This window comes from Uranotaenia lowii, chromosome 2 (genome assembly GCF_029784155.1).
Source record: "Uranotaenia lowii strain MFRU-FL chromosome 2, ASM2978415v1, whole genome shotgun sequence".
Classification (NCBI taxonomy): Eukaryota; Metazoa; Arthropoda; class Insecta; order Diptera; family Culicidae; genus Uranotaenia; species Uranotaenia lowii.
Window position 1 is genome coordinate 277848140 of NC_073692.1, and position 24022 is coordinate 277872161.

At 37.4% G+C, this 24022-nt stretch overlaps 1 protein-coding gene across 4 annotated transcripts in view; it reads right to left on the reverse strand.

Annotated features, from left to right (window-relative positions):
• Positions 1-24022, reverse strand: part of LOC129749632 (uncharacterized) — a 566714-nt gene that overhangs the window by 73520 nt on the left and 469172 nt on the right. For all 4 annotated transcript variants that reach the window (XM_055744666.1, XM_055744665.1, XM_055744664.1 and 1 more), the window contains exon 5: positions 8536-8717. In XM_055744666.1, the coding sequence (XP_055600641.1) occupies positions 8536-8717 (182 nt within the window). The remainder of the gene's footprint in view (positions 1-8535; positions 8718-24022) is intronic.

The window sequence follows — 24022 nt, forward strand, 5'->3', positions numbered from 1 at the left end:
CTCGTTAATTTCTTTATCATTTCTAAAGAAACTAATTAGTCTCTCAATAATCTCAGTTTATCAGTACACATATTGAAATGCTGTAATGCTGTATTGAAAAATTATATTAATACATGGTTTTATTTATCTGATAATTTTTAAGTTTTTTTTTCAATAAGAGTAATATCCTGTGAAAAAAAAACTTTAAAATTTCATATATTTTTTCTAAAGTCTGCAGTCTTTTTAAAGCTAAAACGATTTTTGTTTTTATAAATCCAACGTTCCAATCTGTTTTGGCTCTTCTTCAGGGACTGAGAATATGTTTTTGTGAAATATTTTGCCGATTTCAAACGTATGAGACTTACCTAAAAAGTTTCGTATTCTTGTTGTGGATCATATTCAATGTGTTTTTCCATAAAAATGTTTTCCATACAAATTTCCATGTAAAAAAAGACTCTTTGCGCTATTTCAGGACTTAGTGAATCGCTCCAAAAATTTATATTGAATTTTCTGGCTGTAAAAACAACTAAGAGAGTTATGGCAGGTGTTAAATTGGGATAATTTGAAATTTCAGCTCCTAATGTTTCACTGATGGACTGGAAACTTATTTAGTCGAATGTAAATTGGAAATGGCTCCCAAGTGCTGATCGTTCAAATATGTTTATGCTTTTAAACGATCTGATCCCCAACAAAGGAAAGTTAAAACTGTATAACATCGGAGGGCTTCAAAACAGCTTATGTAATGATTGTGGAATCAGCAATGACGATAACGAGCATAGGTTGAAATTTTGTCCTTCATCCAAAATAGTCTGGGATAGGCTGATTGATGCCTTGATAACAAAATTGAAAATAAATTGCAAGAAACCTGAAGACCTACTGAGTTTGAATATTGGAACCAGGGAGAAATGTTTAAAAACAGGACAGTGGCTGGTAATACATACTATGAGCTTCCTACTTTCGAAATTCCCTCATACAAATTTGTACGAACTGAAGAAAGGATTGATAGAATGGAAATGGAAGTACACAAAACGAACATAAGAAATTTTCGGGAAATATTTGAATCTGATATTGTAGTGCTAGGAAATAAGAGTGTGAACATGTATTTTTTAGTTTTTTAGTGCAATAAAAAAAATGTTTTATATTACAAGAAAACATTGCGAACATTTTGCCTTCACTTTATAACAAGTAAAATTAAAGTTTCATATACTGTTAGGGAAGGAGACAAGAAATTTATAATTTAAAAATTTCTTTACCATTTGTTATTTTTAATAAATGAGTGTGTTGCAACGCACACAGGGGTTAAGCTAGTACTGTATATCTGATCTGCAAAAACACTGCCATCTACCATTTTGATGAAATTCATTTCATATTGTTTTTGGAAATTTTCTTACCAAATGCGAAGAAATAAGGATTTTTATGCAACTAGTTTAGGTATTCTATAGGTACCGTAAACTGGAGGAGCTTTCACTGTTTTCATTCATTTTTCAATATTTTGGAAGGGATTGCTTTGAAACCCTTACTGAGGTGAGGAGTATTAAACATGATCGAAGATTGCAGTAAATTCAAACGACATTGGTGGTTATAATTAAATGTTTGTTACAAAATCAGAAATTGAGTTTCGAGGAAACTTTGATCACTACGGTTTTTACATATCTCAACATCTTCAAATTTTTTTTTAAAGCATTAAGTACAGAAGGCTAAAAAAATCGTTAAAAGTAATTTTTTGATGGGACTCAGTTGAATTTTTCAAAGTTTTCTTTCAAAAACAAATATACTCGAAAGATGAATAATGTTGCTGCATACATTTAGGGGCAAAAATTATAAACATTTCTTAATATTTTTTGGCCTCAAAAACAAATAAAATTTTACCTTCACGCAATTCCCTAAGTCCTCGTACTGTTCCCATGTTCTTTTTTTCTTTAAACTCAATCATTTGATAGGGTTTTTAGCCATTTTTTCTATACGAGCTTTTTCATGGAAAATGATCGTTTTTTCCAATATCCAAAAATTATCATCAAATGATCATAAAAACAACACTTAAACTTAACATAAAACAAGAAAAAACTTGAACTTTCACATTAAACAACCCATTTGCTCCTAAATGCTTAAATTTGATCAGGAGAGATGTTTGTTTGTGAGCCTTCAAAAAACCAGATATTTTAAGATTTTAAAATTATATTTTAAGTTATATTAAAAATCTCCTTATACAAACCAAATTTAGCTTATTTGTAACTCAATTTACAGGCTTTCAAACGTAGTAAACAGTTTTCAGATATTTTAACTTTATACTTAATTAATGATGATTATCTGCAAAAATTTCATGTTGATCAAAGTTACCCCGCTGATCAAAGTTCCCCCAGTTTACGGTACTCGATAATTCTTTCTCGAAAACATCAATATTAAAAATAATTCAGCCAAAAGAGTCATATTTTGGGAACTGGGAGCCACTTATTTTGGTTCAAAAAACCTTTTTCCTGTACCAGCACTTGTGGTACTAAAAAACAAGATGAAATATGAACGCTCTTAAATTACGGAATAAGATGGTCAGGACTTTAGTCTTAAAGATTCGGATGATTTTGGTACTTGGCTTTAATAACTGTTGTATTGTAGATTTTATTTGAAACAAATTTTATAACAACTCACCACCAATGGAATCTCTAAATTCTAGAGGCTTTAGGCTCACCAACAACTCGGAACAAAGTATTAAAAAACTAACAGCAACAGAATGATGAGCTGAGCAACAAAAAAGTTAATGTGTAATTTGTATGTGCCACCAAATACACGCGGTTGTGTACCAATTTGTATCCCGCCAAATATCCTGTGGATCCCACCTCGCGCGCCCTTTCACCTCAATTCGCTTTTTTTCTGAGGCGTGCGACGTTTCTAACACAGAATAACGGCAGGTAACCGAACCGTTCCAACTGCGTGTCGCAACCAAAGCGCGTATCCTACCTACAGGCGTTCCCATGGAGTAGGGAGAGAGTGGCTTAATAAATGGCCTCCTCCTACCCTTCGAAAGATGAGCTGCTGGGGCGGTGGGGGTGTGGGTTTCAGTTTTCCCCAAGCGTGATGGCTGATGAGGAATGTTGCCACGGTTTTGCCTATACAGTAGGTTTTTTTCGCCTGCAGCCTGTCTCTTGTGGAGGATGATTAAGTGGAATGTTGACCATCCCTTTCCCATCGTGTCGTTCCTAGTTCACAAATGGATTCCACGAATTCGAGACAAGATTGATGTGTTATTTCAATTTGTTTTGCATGATATCTGTTACCGACTTGAGCTTTCGAGGTGGGAGTAGTCCGTCAGGAAAAAAGACACGATGTTAAAGTTGACGTACTCGGTTTGTTTTTTTTAGGGCCGAGGTCTCCCTCATGTTTTTTTTCCGGAGCCGCTGCTGTTTTGGAATTTTCCGGAGATATAATTTTATTAATTGCTTTACTTGCCTGCTGCAGGAGCACTCCATCAATTATGTTTTCTGTTGCGATGCAAAACTGGAGTCACCAGCAGTGCTGAATCCGACCACCCGGCACAACCCAGGAGAATACAGATTTCCAGCAAATTGATACAAAGATTGATCACACTTTGGCTTAAGGTGACATATTGGCCCCCTTAAATTAATGTCCTTTTTGAATGGGATTTGTTTAAAAAACTGTGTTGAGTAGTATTGGAATCAATCACTTATTTATATAAATTTAAATTAGAGCTGTATGGTACGGACACGATTATTCGTAACTGGAATACTCGAGTTTCCGACTATTTTGTCTTTGCAAAAATTGATAACTAATACTTATATACATTACTGACGATTGTTTTTCTTTTTTTTCGATTTGCCAAGAATTGAAACTTCTATCTGAATATACCTATATTAAATAAAGTTAGTTTTTCACAAAACAATTTTTTTTTATTTTAATTTTCTTAAGACATACAGTGAAAACTCGACTTTCTTGATGAAATGGCCGAAATTCGAACCGTATGGCAATCTGGGAATCTGTTAAAAACAGTTAATAATGCATCACTTTCTCATAAATATTAAATAAAGAATATATTTTAGGCGTTCTTAGCTTATGTACACCATTTTTATTTGAATTTGAAATACTTTCTTCACATTAAAATAAACGTAGGGGAGACAAAAGTATAATGGCCATCTTAAGGAAAACGCTCATTTAACCATAGAGAACTCAGAAACTCAAATAGTCTATTGCCTAATTGGATGAAACTTGAAAAAGTAAATAAAAACGTTTAAAAATGCATTTTAAATTTTTTTGCCGAAACCTGAATACCAGTCACTGTAGGTGCATAATGAGAACACCACCCCCCCCCCCCCCCTGGGTCAGTATGAGCACCATTAATCGAGGCACGATGAGCGTTTTTTGCCGGGGTATTTACCAGCGAATTCAACTCGATGAAGTCAACTGAATAATAGAGCTACAGCTTGACTTATTTCATCTGATGATTTGTCCTATTGGTGAGCGATCGGAGAGGTAATCAGTAGACTCGAGTTTGATTCCTGGTCAAATGGTTTTTTTTTTTATTTCATTTATCATTCATGATCGATGCATTCCAGCCTGTGAATTCAGGCAAGTATGGTACCCCTGATTGTATTCCTGTGCCTGATGATGTTCCACCTTCTAGTGCACGTCTCACCAGATCCGCTCCGGGTCCTTTAGATACCATTACCCTTTACTACCAGAATGTGGGGGGTATCAATTCCTGCCTGACCGACTACCTGCTCGCAACTTCGTGTTCCTGCTATGACGTCATCGCCTTCACGGAAACATGGCTGAATGACCGCACACTATCAAGTCAGATCTTCGGCCCTGATTACGCAGTGTTCCGCTGTGACCGTAGCGCCCGAAACAGCAAAAAGTCCAGTGGAGGCGGGGTACTACTTGCCGTGAAGTCGAATCTTCCAGCGCAGTTCATCGACAACAATTCCTGGTGCGATCTGGAACTTGTATGGATTCGCATTGATCTTGTAGACCGGAAATTGTACGTATGTGTAGTGTATCTGCCACCCGATCGCTCAAGAGATGTTGCCCTCGCCGAGTCGTTTTCTCGCTGCATCTTCGAAGTTAGCTCCTTCTGCGCTCCTGAAGATGACTTACTAGTCATTGGCGACTTCAATATGCCCGGTTTGAAGTGGTGCTCCATCCATGGCAGCTTTCTGTACCCAGACCCAGCACGCTCTACTTTTTCGGCGCCTTCAAACATCATATTGGACTCCCTGAGTGCAGCGACCTTGCGCCAGATCAACGATGTGGTGAACGAATACGGTCGTACGCTGGACCTCTGCTTTGCCAATGATGGACCTCGTTTACCGACCATCGAAGTCGCTCCTGCACCGCTTGTTAAAGTAGTCCCACATCACCCTGCTCTCATGGCATCACTCGAAGTAACTAGGCTGAACGCTGCAGTAGAAAAACCAGTGACCTTCTACCTCGACTTTAAGAACGCCAACTTCGATGACATCTCTCACATTCTAGGCACTATCGACTGGGTATCTGAGCTTGATCTTTCTAATCCCAACGCTGCCGCTGATACCTTTTCACACATTCTGAATTACGTCATCGATCGCCACGTCCCAAAACGCTCTAACAGCAGAAATATGCGAATCCCTTGGATCACGACTGAGCTGCGACAACTGAAGACGGCAAAAAGATGTGCTCTTCGAAACTACAAGAAGCATAAATCATCGCATACTAAGGATATATATCGTAAACTTAATTCCGTTTATAAAAAAGCCAGTGAACGTTGTTACCATAACTATCTACGTCGCGTACAACGTAACCTCAAGACTTGCCCGAAATCGTTTTGGAAACACGTAAAAAGTCAGCGGAAAGAACCTGGTATACCTTCAAACATGTTCTTAGACGGCATAACGGCGAACTCTGACCGTGGTATCTGCGATCTCTTCGCCCAAAAATTTTCCAGCATCTTCACTTCAGCTTCAACATCCTCAGAACATATAGATAGCGCTGTCAGGAACGTTTTGCCATTGGGCTTCTCAATAAATGGTATTGAAATCGAGGAGGCAGCCATCTCTAGAGCAGCAGCGAAGCTTAAGAATTCCTTTTCTACGGGCCCGGACGGGATACCAGCTGCTTTTTTAAAAAGTTTCATGCCTGTCTTGCTGACCCCTATTCGGCTCATTTTTCAAGCTTCGCTAGATAGAGCCACCTTCCCTCTACTTTGGAAGGAAGCTTACATGTTCCCGGTACATAAAAAAGGAGATAGAAGAGATGTTAACAATTACCGTGGAATCTCTGCCTTATGTTCGATTGCCAAACTATTCGAATTGGTGGTTTTGGATCCTTTCTTCACGTACTGCAAAAATAACATCTCCAATGATCAACACGGATTCATGCCCAAACGCTCTACGACAAGTAACTTGCTAACGTTCACTTCTTTCGTGCATGAAAGTTTTGTTGCCAAATCTCAAACCGATGCAATCTATACCGATCTGTCTGCTGCATTCGACAAGGTGAACCATGAAATTGCCATCGGTAAACTCGAACGCTTAGGATTCTGTGGTACTCTACTCGGCTGGTTCCGCAGTTATTTAACTGGTCGTAAATTGATTGTTCGAACGGGTGACACCTTTTCCAGGCAATTTCCTGCTACCTCCGGTGTGCCTCAAGGTAGCCATCTCGGACCGATTATTTTCCTAATTTACTTCAACGACGTGTTGTCACTCCTCGACGTCCCCAAACTTGGCTATGCTGATGACCTAAAACTATTTTACACCATAAACGACAACGACGACATCAATTTCCTGCAACGTCAATTCAACCTCTTCGCTGAGTGGTGTGACATTAACTGCCTGCCATTAAACCGCAGCAAATGTGCAATCATCAGCTTTTCTCGTAAGCGGCAGCCTTTAATTGCGGAGTACTTCCTCGGAGACGAACCCATCGCACGTGTGAATCACGTTAACGATCTTGGCGTAATCTTAGATCAGCGCCTGGAATTCAAGGCACACACCAACTATGTGATTGACAAAGCATCCAGAAGCCTCGGTTTCATTTTTAGAGTGGCGAAGGACTTCAAGGACGTGTATTGCTTGAAAAGCTTATACTGCAGCATTGTTCGTTCCATCCTTGAATACGCTTCAGCTGTCTGGTGTCCCTACTACCAGAACGGTGTCGATCGGCTCGAGACCATTCAGCGGCGATTCTTGCGATATGCCCTTAGACACCTGAACTGGCAAGACCCTTTTCGCTTGCCTAGCTACGAAAATCGATGCCGCCTCATAGATATCGACACCCTTCAAGCCCGCAGACAAGCAACACGTGCCTCATTTGTCGCCGACCTCCTGACATCGCGAATCGACTGTCCCACGCTATTGGAGGCTATTCCGCTTAGTGTACGACCCCGTGGATTCAGGAATCAGGATCTTCAATTGTACATTCCCTTTCGAATGAACAATTACGGAGCTAACAGCGCCCTCATCGGTGCAATGAAATCTTTCAACCGTTTTTCGGAGCATTTTGACTTCGACATTTCGAGGGATGTTTTCCGAAGAAAAGTGATTAGGGCCTTGAGATCCCCATAGTTAGATTTAAATGTTTTGTTTTTAACCTTAATTTTAAGTAATCATTGGGATCAACATGTGATCCGTTGATCAGAAATAAATAACAAACAAATAACAAACTTTGCACTAAACGGTGAGGCGTAGACTCATCAAACAAAGCTAGAACAAAAAAACAATAACAAAAAACTAACACATGCTCATACATTATGTTTCTGGTGTTTTGTTTGACGGATAATTTGCTTTTCGAGGAATTTAATCATCCACAGCGTTGAAAAATCACCTTAGTTGTCAGAACCTCAAATAAACTTTGCATTTTTGTAATTTACAAAAAACAGAAGATCGATCAAAATAGACCCGGAAGGCACAAATATCTGTATCAGACTTTATCCAAATTCACTTGAATTAGAAGAACAAACAATTAAACTTTGTTTTTCGATTTTGCACGCAACTTTTTTTTCCAAACACTGCTGCTGAACAGCGATACAAATTGAAATGTTTCACTAAACCCCTGGTAGGTAAAAAATGCAAAGTTGTTCGTAAACAAATTTGCAAACATGCATTAATCCTGTGCGGACCCGGAAACATTCCGAGCGGCAAAGTACGGGAAGTGTAAACTTAATCAAACACAGACAAGCTGTCAAACCAGGCCCGCAAAAACTGACAAACAAACAGACAAATGAAACTTTAACAAACTAAACTGCACGCAATTTCACTCACTCATTCCGGGAGAACGCTGAAGGATGAAGGAAAAATTCTCGTCTCGCATCAAACCAAACATGCCACAAACAACAGACAGGCAAGGAAAAGAATAACAACGAAGCGGGAGTAGAAAAAAATGAGCAAATCGTCACGATTGTGGGTGGGGGTGTTGGTATAAACACGAACGGAAGTTAAATGAGAGAACACTGAAAAAAAAACGCGGGGAGAATGGCGAGCAACAAACCGAAAACCAAACAAATGAAATAGAGAGAAAAAAAGGAAAAAAACGTTTACAATAACAAGCTTTCCGTGCTGTCCGGGCACTTACCGTAATAAATCGTCGACCGCTTCTTGGTGTAGTTCGTCTCCGGGACCATCAGGAAGCACTCGATCGTGGTCGGACTTTCCAGGTCCTCCTTCGGAATGCTGCCGCTGATGGACACGTTGTACAAATTATTCTCACCCTGCACCGACTTGAGCTTTTGCGTTTCGAATAATTTATCGTTGATTCTGAGAAAGGGGAAAAGAAAAAGAAAAACTGACATGAGTCTGATGCACGGAGGGAAAAAGTGGCAGACGATAGGCCTTGTCTTGGTGGCAACGAACAGGAATACAAAAGTCAGTTTGTGCCCTTTCTTGCCGGATTGGAATTTTTCATTTCTTAGATTTGATAGCGACGAATAGAGTATACTAACTTGTATCAAGTAGCCCATAGACACGTTCATACAGGAAAAACCAGACGCAATCATGCTGTGGTGCAAAATTTTTACTGGACTGACAAAAAAAGGGGAAAAAACGTGGGTTTTCATTTATTGCTGCACAAACCTGTGAGGAACTTTTCCATCCAATTAAATTTAAACCACTGCACTGGATTGAATAAAAATAATTAACTTTTTTTCTGTTGCATTTGTATAGAAAGTGAAGTGGGGTCAACAGTTTATGATATTTTTAAAGGGAATGTAAAATACTAAGTTTTTGACAGTTTTCAATTTGTTTTAGCTCAGATGAAAAAAACAGACATATGCTACAGCATTTTCCGCTCTTATAAAAAAAAACACCCGAGTTTTAGGATCGACTAACATTTCATTAGCAACTGTCAACTGCTCCAGCCAAAAAAAATACAAATGTAATGTGCATATACACGTTATAACATTTCCCACCGGCTACCTGTGACGTACAACATTTCCCACCGGGTACCTGTGAAACAGAATGGAATGGCGCCACGCGCCAGACAGGTGAACGATGGTATGGTATCAGGTGACACACGCGCAACCGCGCAGGGGACAACCTGGACGACGTGGACGACTCGAACGGTGACCGACGCGATGATGGTTATTGCTGACTCGTTAATTATAGTTTAATAAAACAATCAGGGAATCAGCTTAGATCTTCAGTCTTAGTTCAGTCTTAGTTTAGGATCAAGTGAATAAAGTTAAAAAGTGAAAAGTGTAACAAAAGTAATAATAAAGTTTTTTTTTATTATGCTCGGCACGACAAGAGCATAACTTACATATGGGTCATTCCATGTCATGAGTGCACAGCGATAAAAAAAATCTTATCGAAAATTCGCCAAACTTGGTTGAAAGACTTTCTGAGGCCTATAAAACAAATCCTCAATTTTTGAGAATGATCCGCCCACCCCTCGTTCCAGGACCCTCCCTTCATTTTTTCAAGATTTAGAAAAATTCATCATTTTTAAAATACAATATTTCCGGACTGGAAAACCATATCAAAACGACAAAATATGCGTTGGGTAGATTTTATTAAAATCTAATAATTGATGTTATTCATTTTTTGAAATAGTAACGTTTTAAATGTCAAAACATAGCTCTAAAAATAAAACGTTATTTTTCGCAAGGAAAGTATATTTTTTCTTGAATTTTATGATTTCATTGTTCTTTTGAGAAAATTTTACGTAAGAACCAACCAAAATCCCAATATAATATTTCTTGTTTTCGAGATATGAAAGATTTAAGTTGAAAAAATTATACACTCGCAGCATTCAGTGGTTTCACTAGAGTGCATTAATCGTCGAAATTTTTAGTCACATCTTCCATGCTTGAACAAATATTTTGTTCTTATGATTTGTTTTATAACAAAAGAAAATTAGAAATAACATTTTGAATGAAAGAAAAACAATATTTTCGATTTATGAAATATTTTTATCCGAAATATAATAATTTCTTTCCTTTTTTTTTTGTTCCATCACTGTACGTTATATCATCTTTAGATTGTCTTTTATTTTTGCATACATTGAACATTTTCAATTCCGTGGAGCTTGAAAATGTTTTCATTCCAATTTTTCCAGCATCTAAAGGGATTGCGGCGTGAAACGAACGAATGTCTTTGATTGCCACAGATGCATCAAACCTAAACCTTCCAGTCAATGTTATTTTGATTTTAAAGCATTCAAAATAAGCAACATTTTGCGAAAAAGGATACAATTTATCGAACTTGTTAGAATGGTTTTTGCAGATAGACTTTAGATTATGCACTTCTGATCGTAATTTGAACAAATTCTACCCTCTTGAGGTAAAAAGTCGTGTGTTCTTGAAAAATGTATCCACTGAACATCGCTTATGAAGTTCTTTTCCATTTGAACACGTTGCTTTTGCCATGCTCAGAAAACTGTTCGAATATTTAGAAGCTTAACAATAAAAGTCACTAAGACAACTCCGTTCTTATGCAATAACAGAAATCAACTGGATATTTCAACCGCAATCTTCGATTTTAGAAGTTGTATTCAAAACTACTAGCTAGTAGCAGCAAGCGAGCAGTTGCGGCAACAATTCGTTCACAATGGTCAGTGAATTAGTAAAAAATTGTAATTGTTTAGAACTCCACTCGGTCTCAAAAAAAAAATCTATTATGATTGCTTTGCATAAATAAAGGCAATGTACAATGAACAAATAATGTGCGTCAATAGTCAGTATTGTTGGATCAATATCGCCATAATTCATGTAAGTTTAGTAGGTAATCAACATACGAGCAGATTCTCGACATTTATACATTTTCTGTGAATAAGTTTAACAGTTTCTGGAACAATGAACTAAATCCTCACATTAATTCATCCGCAGCATCCGCTAAGGAAGCACTTGCTTAATGATTTAAAACAGTTTGATAATGAATAAAATTATCATCCAATAGCAAACAAAATGATACAAATAGTGTTATTTTTGTTGATACTTACGGTTTTCGATACCACTCCGTCGGCGAAACCAAAACACTTTGTTTTGGTTCCGCATGCTTTGAGTCAATTCGCAATTGAAACAATAGCGGTGATGATTGATGATGACAGCTGATGATGGTAAACACGGTACAAATGTTTACATCATCACACTGTGAAGCCAAACAACTCAAATTGGGTTCGTGGTAACACAACAGTGTTGCCAGATATTCTGGGTAAGAATATCAAAGTACTCATTAAGAAATGAGTACTTTCCCGGTTAGGGAATATAAGATGTGGAAGTGACAATTAGCTATCGCTAATTAATATGGTTGTATTCTAATGACCTCACTGACGAAACTGAATAAAGATAACTCTCTTCCACCACTGAAACCTGCGTTTTCAACAATTTTATTTTTTAAGCATCTTATCTTTACAAAAATTTGCTGCTTACTAAAAGGTAACTTCAATATGTTTGCTGATTTCAAATTGAATTCGTTCAGAAAATCGTGAATGGGATTACCAAAAGTTTAAGGGGATACTGTAAGAAAATACATGATGGACAATAAAACTTAAATCTTTCATATCTCGAAAACAAGAAATATTATATTGGGATTTTGGTTTGGTTTGGTTTGGTTCGTAAAATTTTCTCAAAAAAACAATGAAATCATAAAATTCAAGAAAAAAAATATACTTTCCTTGCGAAAAATAACGTTATATTTTTAGAGCTATGTTTTGACGTTCAAAACGTTACTATTTCAAAAAATGAATAACATCAATTAATAGATTTTGATAAAATCTACACAACGCATATTTTGTCATTTTGGTATGATTTTCCAGTCCGGAGATATTGTATTTTAAAAATGATGAATTTTTCAAAATTTTGAAAAAATGAAGGGAGGGTCCTGGAACGAGGGGTGGGCGGATCAATCTAAAAAATTGAGGATTTGTTTTGTAGGCCTCAGAAAGTTTTTCGGCCAAGTTGGCCAAGAATTTTCGATAAGATTTTTTTTTTCGCTGTGCACACTTGACATGGAATGACCCATATGTATATGAGCCACTTTTGTGAACATTGTTCTAACATACGCCACTCATGCCAATAAAAGCTCATGTATGAGTAAAAGTGCCAAAAACCATCAGTTTTGATTTTTGTCTCGGTATCCCATACATTCAACGCACTGTGCGCTCCACCGAAGTGGACCTTGGAGAAGTTAAGCGCTACGATGGATAGGATAGTCGAGTTGCTCACAAGCCGAAGCCCCGTTATTATCGCGGGGATTTCAATGCGTGGGCCCAGGAATGGGAAAGTTCCCTTACGAACGCCAGAGGACAGAGTCTACTTAAGGCAATTGCAATTTGCGAGCCAGCTGGCTTCCCGCTAGACAAAACATGCAGAGAGCACGAACTCGAATGGAGAGAGTCGAGCGTAGGCCGCTTTTCAAAAATGCGAAAAGAAACCTATGCAATGCTATTAAAGAGAGTAAAAAGGCATGTTTAAGGAAACTTTGTCTTGATGCCAATGACCGACCAAGGGGCAATGCCTACAGGATATTCATGTATGTATGTTGTATGTTGGTAATCCACCATGGGTGCATGGATTCACCGCAGTTTGACCAAAGTATGGTTTCATATGCATTATTTAAATATCTTAACCAATCTTCAATGCAGCGTACACCATACCCGGTACCATGGCTTCGTATGATCTGTTATGGAGTGAATGTATTTCGTGTCTTTGTAAGTATATTTTGGGGGAATGATTCAATCACCTACTCAACCAGTTTGTAGAGGCGCGCCCAAATGTCGTGTTACTCGCCAGTAGAATATGAGGCCATGCGATATGTTACATTAGAGGAGAGAACGAGTAGTTATGACCGAGCGTGTGGACGGGGGAGTTTTGTTGACACCGGCACAGAAGATGGAAGTGAAAATTGTACGGAAACTTACAGACGAGGTAGTTTACTGTGATCTGATAAATCGGATCTCTACATCTGGCGACGAGGATAAAAGATCGTTCGGTAAGTTGAGCCATTTTTTATAACCTGAATGGGAAGAAATTGCTGGGAAAAAGTTGCAACCAAATTGTTGAGACGTAGCACCCAAATGTTCCAAACGCGTTTTTCTGCATAGTGGTGGATGTGAGTGCGTTTCGCTAGAGAGTGGCTTGTGTGCGGGAAATCGGTTGGAATCCATCGGGTGTAAGGCTGTTTTGCTGTTGAAAGAGGGAGAGATGCTTCTAGTGTTTTTTGCTTCCGAAGAATAGTTTGTGATCCGTTCGAGGGGACGATTAGTGTCTTGTTCTGAGGAACAATTAGGAATTTGTTTTGAGGAACAACTAGACATTTGTTCTGAGGAACTATGAAAGATTTGTTCCGAGGAACAATAAGTGATTTGTTCTGAGGAACAATGAGGAATATGTTCAGAGGAACAATAAGTGATTTGTTCTGAGGAACAATGAGAGATTCGTTCTGAGGAACGATAAGTGATTTGTTCTGAGGAACAATGAGGAATTTGTTCTGAGGAACAATTAGTGATTTGTTCTGAGGAACAATGATGAATTTGTTCTGAGGAACAATAAGTGATTTGTTCTGAGGAACAATGAGAGATTTGTTCTGAGGAACGATAAGTGATTTGTTCTGAGGAACAATATGGAATTTGTTCTGAGGAACAATAAAGAATTTGTTTTGAGGAACAATAAGAAGTTGGTTCTGAGGAACAATGAGAGATTTGTTTTGAGCAACTACAATTGATTTGTTCTGAGGAACAATAAGGAATTTTGTTCTGAAGAAAAAAAATGTTCTGAGGAACAATAAGAGAAAAATTGTTCTGAGGAATAATAAGTGATTTGTTCTGAGGAACAATAAGGAGTTGGTTCTGAGGAACAATGAGAAATTTGTTTTGAGCAACTGCAAGTGATTTGTTTTGCGGAACAACAAGAGAATTGTTCTGAGGAACAATAAGAAATTTGTTCTGAAAATGAGAAATTGTTCTGAGGAACAATAAGAGAAATGTTGTTCTGAGGAACAATAAGAGAATTGTTCTGAGGAACAATAAGAGAGTTGTTCGGAGGAACAATAAGAGAATTGTTCTAAGGAAAAAATTGTCTGAAATAAGAAATTGTTCTGAGGAACAATAAGAGAGTTGTTCTAAGGAACAGTAAGAATTTTGTTCTGATGATAATAGGTTGTTTTGAGGAACAATAAGAGAAATGCTGTTCTAAGGAGCAATAAGAAATTGGTTCTGAGGAAAAAAAAATAAGAAGTTGTTCTGAGGAACTATTGAGGAACAATTGGTGATTTGATCGGGAAGTCATGATGATCAAATGATGATATCGATGGAGATGGTTCTGAGGATCACGGATCTATTTCTGCGTTCGGAGACTTTGAGAAGTCGAGTGCTTATAAAGTGTTGATAATTCTGAAGAACTCAATCGAACTGGTACAAACATAATGTTATGGTGATGTAATTCTGAGAAACTGATGGGTTTCAGACTCTGGGGAGAAAATGTTAAGCACATCATTTAGAAGACGGTTGGGGTTACTCCGCGGAGGTAGAAAGAGGATTCCTCTGAGGAGGATGTGAAATAGAAGAAAAAATAGATCCCTCTGAGGGGGATTGGTGTAAAGTATAATTAGGGGTCTAGTTCTGCAAATTTCCATTGGAATTATGAGAATTCACAAAATAACAATAGTATTATTGTTCAGGAACAGTTTAACAATAGTTCTGCTAACTCTGATGAGTGCCGATAAATAATTTTTAAATGTTATGATTCCAGCGAGTAATGGTTATTCTAATGAACTTAAATAACTGAGGAATCAATTAAATGTTTATTGTAAAAGAATTTTGACAACCTGAAAATTGCAAATAGTTTTCACATGTTGTTTTATAAATCGGTTTAAAACATTATTTTCTCGTATCCTGTCATAGGAGTCCTGCCTGATAGTAAAAATCGACTAAATTAAAAAAAAAATAAATAAAACGGAAACTTGTCTGCTTTGAAGGTATACTAAGTATTCATTCAAATTTGAATTTTTCAAAAGGTTGGTGTTTTGGCAAGAAAAATGGTCATTATACTGAATGTTCTTTAACGAAAACAGAATATCGTATTCGAAGCAATAGAGTTATTGTTGGTTTAACACACAAACTATCTTATAGTTTATGAGTGATTTTGGCGATGTTGATAGCATAGTTTAGATTCGGATCTGATATAAATTAGAAGGAACGTCTGTCATCTCTTATTGTGTCCAAGTTCATAACTATAGTCCGAAGCTCAGCTAATAATTGTGTCCGGTAGATTTTGTAGTTAGGTTCCTGAAAACGAGACCTGAAATGTAGTTATAAACAGTTCACGTTACAGCCAAATTTGCATTGGTTGTTGGATAAGTTCGAGGAAAAACTGGAAAATCTGCATGACGTTCACTTCCTGTCACTCGAGGCGTCCGTTGACTGACGACGATTCGTCCCCTGACGCGAAGGGCTCTCGCGAGTGCCTTCCCGCTATTTAGCGGATCGTTAATACTTGGTGAGGGGCAATTGAATGTAGTATATAACAGTATATAACAGACAGTAATTGTCAGCAGGCTGTGGCGGAGTGGGTACACATATTAAACGAAGTACATTTTTCAAACAAAGTATTTACATATACACTTTTTAATCAAAATCTTTCGCTAACGAGGTTTTTGGGGTTGCATTAAAAATGCTGGATGATGTTAATGATTGTTAAAGATAAAAAAAATCGATAGATATTGGCAACCAAAGAGTTCAAATTACAAAAAAAAAAAAGAAAAAAGATAGATATGGGTCAAGATCTTCGTATCGAGAAAAGATAACAGATATTAAAATTCATTAATGTGTTTTGTATAAAAAAAAAACACATATAAGTTACTGATTTAAAGTTATTTGAAGCCTGGCTTCGGGATTCAGATTTAGAAAGATTTGGTCAGAAATGGGATAAAATGCACTGCAATGCAATTTTGACCTTGTAAAGTAAATATGAGTAAAACAGAGGAAGTATGAAGAGGATGAATAATCGAAAGTTCTTTAATCTCAGGAGGTTCCTCTTGACAATGGAGTGTCATATGAATAGTGAATTTGCTAGGAACCATTTTTGTTAAAGAGATATAGGGGAGAAAGCATCCGGTTGACAAGCGGGGCTAAGCCGGAAAGTGAAACATATCTCAGAGAAAACGCGTCTAGCTTGAACAATTGCTAAAGAACAAAACGAGTATATATCATGGAACAATTTATGGCAGTGGGCAAATGTGGATTGGATATTATTCTGATATCAGTGATCACAGCATCGGTCGAATACATCTGTAAATATGAAGATTATAGGAGCTGTCACAATAAATTTAAGCGGCAACGTATTGCTCCTGGATATGCGGAGCCCCGCAAGAAGGTCCTAGTCTTCTCGTAAGTATTCCTTAATCCCTGAGTCGTGTTGAGTCGTTGTTGAGTACAGAAGAAATATACTATTCAACTTAGAAATTGTGACTTATAACGAATGTTTGTCTGGAGGAATTCTAAAGATAACAATTGCGAAAACCGATGATCGAGTAGCTGGTCTAGTCAATAGACAAGAGTGTTACCTGGAATAAAGCAAAGGCGTAAGTGGTTCTAAACCTACGAGTTACATTAGATCAGGATGTTTTAGGGGGGGTGTAGAGGCGCGCCCAAATGTCGTGTTACTCGCCAGTAGAATATGAGGCCATGCGATATGTTACATTAGAGGAGAGAACGAGTAGTTATGACCGAGCGTGTGGACGGGGGAGTTTTGTTGACACCGGCACAGAAGATGGAAGTGAAAATTGTACGGAAACTTACAGACGAGGTAGTTTACTGTGATCTGATAAATCGGATCTCTACACAGTTAAAATCTAGAACATTTTCTATGTTATACATTTACTCAGGTATTCCGGCATCCGTGTATATACCCGGCCAGCTGGCAACTGATTAAACATTCTTATACACAATTTAAATAATGTTCAATGTAATCAATATAATGAAACGATCTCACCATAGTTCAGCTTCACCATTCCAATGCCTTAAAGAATACTGGTGCTCTCCAAGCTCTGCTGTAGAGGATGCTGCACATTAGACAGCAGCAGCATTTTTCAAATTTCTTGCTGTCTTTTATTCAAATAACTTTCATTTCTTGTAGACATGCTTCGCGCCTCGCTCAAAATAAATTCACTTAGCGAACTCAGCCCAAAACCCAACCCTTCATTACCAAAAACACAATCGCACCTCAAGCGACTTCACATTTGCTGCCAGGTATCGGATAAACTCGAAAATCAGCCAGCAGCTGTTTGCGCGCTCTAATCTGGATTTCTTCTTTACAGCACTTCAAAAATTTGGATTCGCCTCCCCCAAAGCAATCATTCACACAAACACACTTTCATTGAACATAATCACAGATTTTATCGTAGTCTACCGACTACCGCTGCTCTCATCAATGCCTTCTCTTTCTCTCACACTGGTTTTTCAGAAATTGAGCTTTCTTCTTCGCTCAGTGCAATCAGTGCAATTGAGCGAGCTTGCTACCGCCTACCGACAAGGCAAGCAAAAACAATCGATAGACCCCCGGGCACCAGAGCACTCCACTTTCACCTTAACTAGTAACTTTTCAAACTTCAAGTTCAAGTTTTGTTTGGCATTAAAGAGAAAATTCGCCGGTTGATTGCCCCGCAAAACAAAAAAAAACACTATTATATTTTTATCAGAACTTTTGCTACTCACCGCCAGCGGGTTTTAGCAGCATCGGCGGTGTAAAGAAACCAGAAACAGTAATCTTGCATCGAGAAATGACAAAATTACAAAAAGAAGAAGTAGAAAGAAAAGTCATTAACCGGATCGGATATAATTTTCGATTTTCACTTTGAATTTACTGTGACTCACAAGACGATTAAATTTTCCGACTCTAGGCTAAATATTTCGAGTTTTTCTAATAGCATAGCATAGCATAGCTAGCATAGCATAGCATAGGGTGACTATGCCAAAATGAGTATCTGGATTCAATATTCATTCCAAGTGCTGCTCTTCAAGATCAGTGTGGTAACATGATGCACACCGTGACAAGTCAAAGTAATCATAGAAGGGATTATCTGAAACAGCAAAAATAACTCTTTAGGTGCAGAGAACTCATACGACCCATAAAGCTGTTTCAGAAAGGTATGGGAAAGGATGTTTAAATGGAAAATCCTACTTGGCAAATACGAGGGACGAAATATGTAAAAATATAATAAAAATAAAATGAAACAATCTCACCAAAGTCCTTTAATAGGCGATGCGGGAAGGAGGCAGCATGGGTTGATTTATATTTCATGGTCCTGTTGTACTAATGGTGATCATCCCTGCACTTACCAGTCACTGTTGCTTGATAATCCAGCAAGTGTTGATGAATCAATTTTCGGGATTTGAGTGCTTTTTTCTTCTGCTGATATATTGTTTAACACAATCGTCACTGACTTTTTTCGCATTAGTAGTATGATCTGAAATATATAAAAATTCCACGCCAAACTGAGAAATCCTCCAAAACGTCCTTCAATTTTGAAAATTTCGGATTGTTTGTAAATGTAGATCCCATCATGCAAATTGGAAAATAATAGTCTTATTCCATCAAGAGAGTGCGATTCTCGAAAGCCATTTTTTTTTCACAGTTCACACCAATTGAACAATCGCCAATTCAAAGAAAAATGTAATTATTCACTGCTACACTACTAAGTTGTTGAATAGTCCACTTAATCGACAAAAAAATAACAATTTTTCCACTTAACTTTGTTGTTTTTTTCAGATCGAAATTTTGCAGCCACGAAAAACACGTGTTACACTTTCAGCCGACGCCTACTCCTTTTATGAGTTTAATGAATCGCTAAATATTTTGAGTTTTTCTAATAGTTTCGAATAGATTTCAATTCGCCGAAGACCATCCACTCGGAGCAAACGCGTTAGAGTCACAGCGCACATATAAATATTAGCATTTTCTTCTCGATTGAATTTCGTATGGTCCCATTGAAACTGATTACTTCACTAGACTCAAAACGGCCGCGTCATTATACTTTCAACAAAATGTATTATTTTCACAGATTTTCACCAATAACCACAAATAAAACCAACACCCTTGAATTACACGGACGAGAAACCGGAGCGAAAAAAAAAACCAACCACGCTCGACTGGAGCACGACTCAGTCTGTTGCTTATGGGAAATGTATGCTGGTAAATAAATCACAACAAATTATCACGTTTCATTTGGTTTATTTAATTGAAAATACTATTTAAATGATTTAGAATTATTTGAAAATTCAAATTAACCGTAAATGTTAATCCGACGCGAATCGACTTCCAAACATCGGCTTATTTTCGTCGCGTTCATCCGGAACTGCCTACAGGATATTCATGGAAAAAAAAAACAAAAGCGGTAGCATATCACCTGGAATGTGCCCCATCAAACTGAGGGAAATAACGAGAAAGCTGTTTCCTCATCTTAATGTCAATAGCTGTCCGCAATTCCCGTACGACTGGGATACGAGCGAGGAGGAGTTAATATCATTGGAAGAACTGCGCGACATTGCCAAATCCCTTCAGCTGAACAGGCTCCGGGTCCAGATGGTATCCCGAACCAAGGCCGTGCGAACGGGGGGGGTTTTAGGGGTTTAACCCCCCCCATGAAGATTTTTTCTAAGTAAAATTTTCACCGAAACGACGGAAAATTACTTGATGTTAAAATGTATTTGAAAATAAGTGTCCCGAGCAGACTTTTATGGCAAAATTACAGCAAATTTTGCTATCACGCCTTGAGAGCCGAATTTGCTCTCATTTTGCTTGACATAAGGTGGTACACAGCAAAAATGAGAGCACACATTTCAATACTTGGTTAGCAAAGTGATACCTAATTTTGCTAAAACTGAGAGTTCAACTACACCTCATTTTCCGAGAGCTTAGAGAGCACAATGATGCCAACATAAGGCATCATAAAATTTCAAGTAATAGCAAACTTTGGCATCATTTTGCATTCAAAATTTTGAAAAAAAAAATGACAGCAGAACGAGGTGTATCGTGGTATATTTATGGTTTCATTACAATTAAAACAAAAATTATCCATTACAAGATTCGGAACTCTTGCAGAAATCCACGGACAAAATCCAAAAGCGCCACCATCAAATGCTGCGGCAGAAATGCAACTATTCAGTAAAACACGCTAAGAAAAAAAAAAACAATTTATATTACACGGTCGGAAATAACTGGCATTTTGAAGGTTAATTTGCACAACAAACACACTGAGATCTTTCTCTACGTGGACTTGGCTCTCCAAAATTAGCACGGTTTTCGGTATCAGAGTCGTCATTCGCTATTCAAAGCTTTTTTTTGCTTGGGGGTCGTTCAGATACCACGTGGATAGAAAAATGCGATTTTAGACCCCCTCCTTCCTCTGCGTGGACAAGCGTGGACGTTTGGCAAACCCTAAACCCGTCCTCGGATGTCCACGTGGACAGGTTTGAATTTTTTTTTCTAAATCTCATTTGACAGTTAGAAAACACTACTTTCTGCTTTTTTGTTATAGAAATGGCTGGTTTTGAAAAAAAGCGAAAAAGCGTTTCCTGATATGAAATAAATTTTAAATTTCTTAATTATGTTATTTATCACTTAAACTGGAAAACTTTGCAATTTTAAGATGCAATACAAATAAGTTATCTGTTTAAATTGAAGATTATTATTTTTAATTGAGGAAGCTGAATGCGCAAAAACGAGTCAGGTTCTCAATTAAATTGAGTCAGTGGCATACACGCTCATATTTTTTTAACCAGAAATGACTGTTTTTCATACATTTTATGGTATTTATGGTAGAACCCCTAAAGTTGTTATTTTTCAATCGTAATGAATCGTTTAATTTTAACCATTTTATGAGTTCATGACGAAAATTTCAATTATGGTTGAAATTCAACAATGAAATGATTGGAAAATCAGTCGCCATTTTTGCAATCGCAGAAGTCTTTGTTCTTTTCCTGGTTCCGCGTTGGACTTGCAATTCCGCTGAATTTCTTTATAATCAAAACTGTAAGTATTCGCTTGATAATACTTATTAATGAAATTATTAGAAATTGAACCGCCAAAGTCGCTATCTTTCAATTCCATTTGCAGACGAGAGTTGTGAAAAAAATATGGATTATGTGAAGTTGGAAGCAGCAGCAGTTCAGCCGCAGACAGCATTTCGTCGGTTGACTCAGCGGAACTTTAACATTCTTTGTTACCAGTTGCCGTTGAATTTTTGGGTAAGTTCTTGTCATTATTGAAAATCCCTATCAGCTGTTGCTAGAATAATAGCCTTGAAAAATTAATTCTAGGATGCTCCGGAACTCCCCCGTGTTGCTGCACCAAGAGGTACATTTCGGTTCCGAAAATCTGCGCGGAAAAAACCAGCACTTAAGTAAATGCAGAACGGGAAGCGAACTATTGGAGGAAACGCAGCAGCATCCGTAATTGTGACCGCCGGATAATCAACGCAATCAGCACTTTTACTTTTTCCAACCCGTGAACGGAGACTAGGAACATCATGTCTTGAAATAAAAAATCAGCTGAAAATCGGTTTGAATTCTTTTATTCTGTTTTCCTGTGCTATCCAGATTTTTAGATAGTAAATACAATAACAGCCCCTTGAATTAGATTTGAAATGATTCATAATAAAAAAAACAATTTTTTCCTTTAATTTCGGCCCATTTTTACTTTTTTGACCATGCTTGAAAAATAACCATTATCCAAGTTCTCTGTGGAATCTCATTTTATGAGTTTTCGCTGAAAACTCATAAAACGACTTGATCCACAAAACTGCCATTATGGTTATTTTTCAAACATTAATGGTTCAATATGGCCGAGCGTGTAGCATTTCTCCAAAAATTGACGAAAGTAGTTCAGAGTACATTTTGCAAATGTATTCCAAATTTGAACAAAAGCATATTAGAGTGCATTTGAACCCCCCGGAACGAGGGGTACAAGTGAAAAATTCAATTATCGAGAAATGTTGACCTTTTCTGTCAGTAGATGGTGTTAAGGTTTGTTAAAAGATTGTCCGTTGGCGTTTATATGAAATATTTTAAGAGCTAGGTATCTTGGAATATATTATTTTTGATTAAAATATGACATTACTTTGCTGTCCGCGTATGCAAATTTTGCTTTCATTCTTGCTGTTTTTTTCCTTAAGTCAAACAAAATGAAAGTAAAATTTCCTCTCGAAGCGTGATAGCAACATTTGGTTTCATTTTACAATCATGCAAGTCGAGTTTATACAAGTAGCGCGTTGATTAGAAGAGGAATGCAAAGAAATGAAACGAAATTCTATCATTAAATTAAACGCCTGAAGTTATACTAACAATCAAATGTTGCAATCCAAGAACATAATTTGTTTATGGAAAGCGAATCTGCTTAGGGGGCATCCATTTATTACATAACGCTAGGGAGAGGAGGGAGTGAGATCGAGCGTTACGAATTGTGACATAGGGAAGGGGGGAGGTATGCTCATCGTTACATAACGATTTTTTACTTCGAAAAATTTTATTGTAATCGCAGCTATTTTGATGTCATGCAATTTTCGCAGGGGAATGACGAGCAAACCAAATTTGTTAAATTTGTAATCTCCAACAGCTTTAAAGCCGCAGCCCGTGGCGTAGAGAATAGCCTTCAAGTATTCTAAGCCAGCGGGCATGAGCACGAATCCCTGTCACGGCATACAGAGTACACTTTCTGTGGGTTGGTGGTTTTAGCATTTGTAAAATGCTAGCCATCATGTCTTCACAAAATGTAAACTTAGGGTTAAGAAAAAGGAATCTCTTCAAGGAAACATCAAGTTTCATTGTGATCCTATATGTATTTCGTTTCTAAAAAACATGATTTTAGCTGTTTTGTATATCTTTTCTTGTATAAAGATTCTGAGAGAGACTTCTCAAGATCGATATTGAATATTCATATTGAATATTTAACTAAGTAAAAAAAAATTGCATAACAAGTTGAGCTCTTCGAGCAAAATAAAGAAAAAAAAGGTTTTGACTAGTTTCAACTTGATTCATTGAACAATTACCTGACTAGTTTCGACCAAAACATTGGCACATTAATTGAACGAAGCTATTATTGAGTATTTCGAAGTGATCTGGACAGATATTTACTAAATTTATTATGTTGTATGTATTTTGAAGAACACTAAAAAATATTATGTTCAATTTTTTTTAACCTTCGAACATTAAAATTTAAAACTATGAGAGGGGGGAATTTATCAGCGTTACGTAATTTTCAGAGGGGGGTGCGTCGCAGCGTTACAATTTGTGACATATGGGGGGTGGGGAATAACGTGAGGGAACTATTGCAAGCGGAGTGGATTGCCAACCATTGTAGGCTTCTGAGGGTTGAATGCCTTTACTCGACTAACCATCGGTCGTGGAAGCCCTAGAATTTAGTTCGAAGGCCAAGCCACACACCCATAGGTAGTACATTGCTACCGATGGGGGAACCATACATACATACAACACTATCCCTTTACGCCTGTATTTCTGCAATACAAATATCTTCTCTGAGAGATCTCAAGACTAAACTTTAATACCTCTAGGCGTTATCTTTTTGATAGTACTAGAATACCCTAAATTCTAAAAAACGAATCCAGCCACAGTT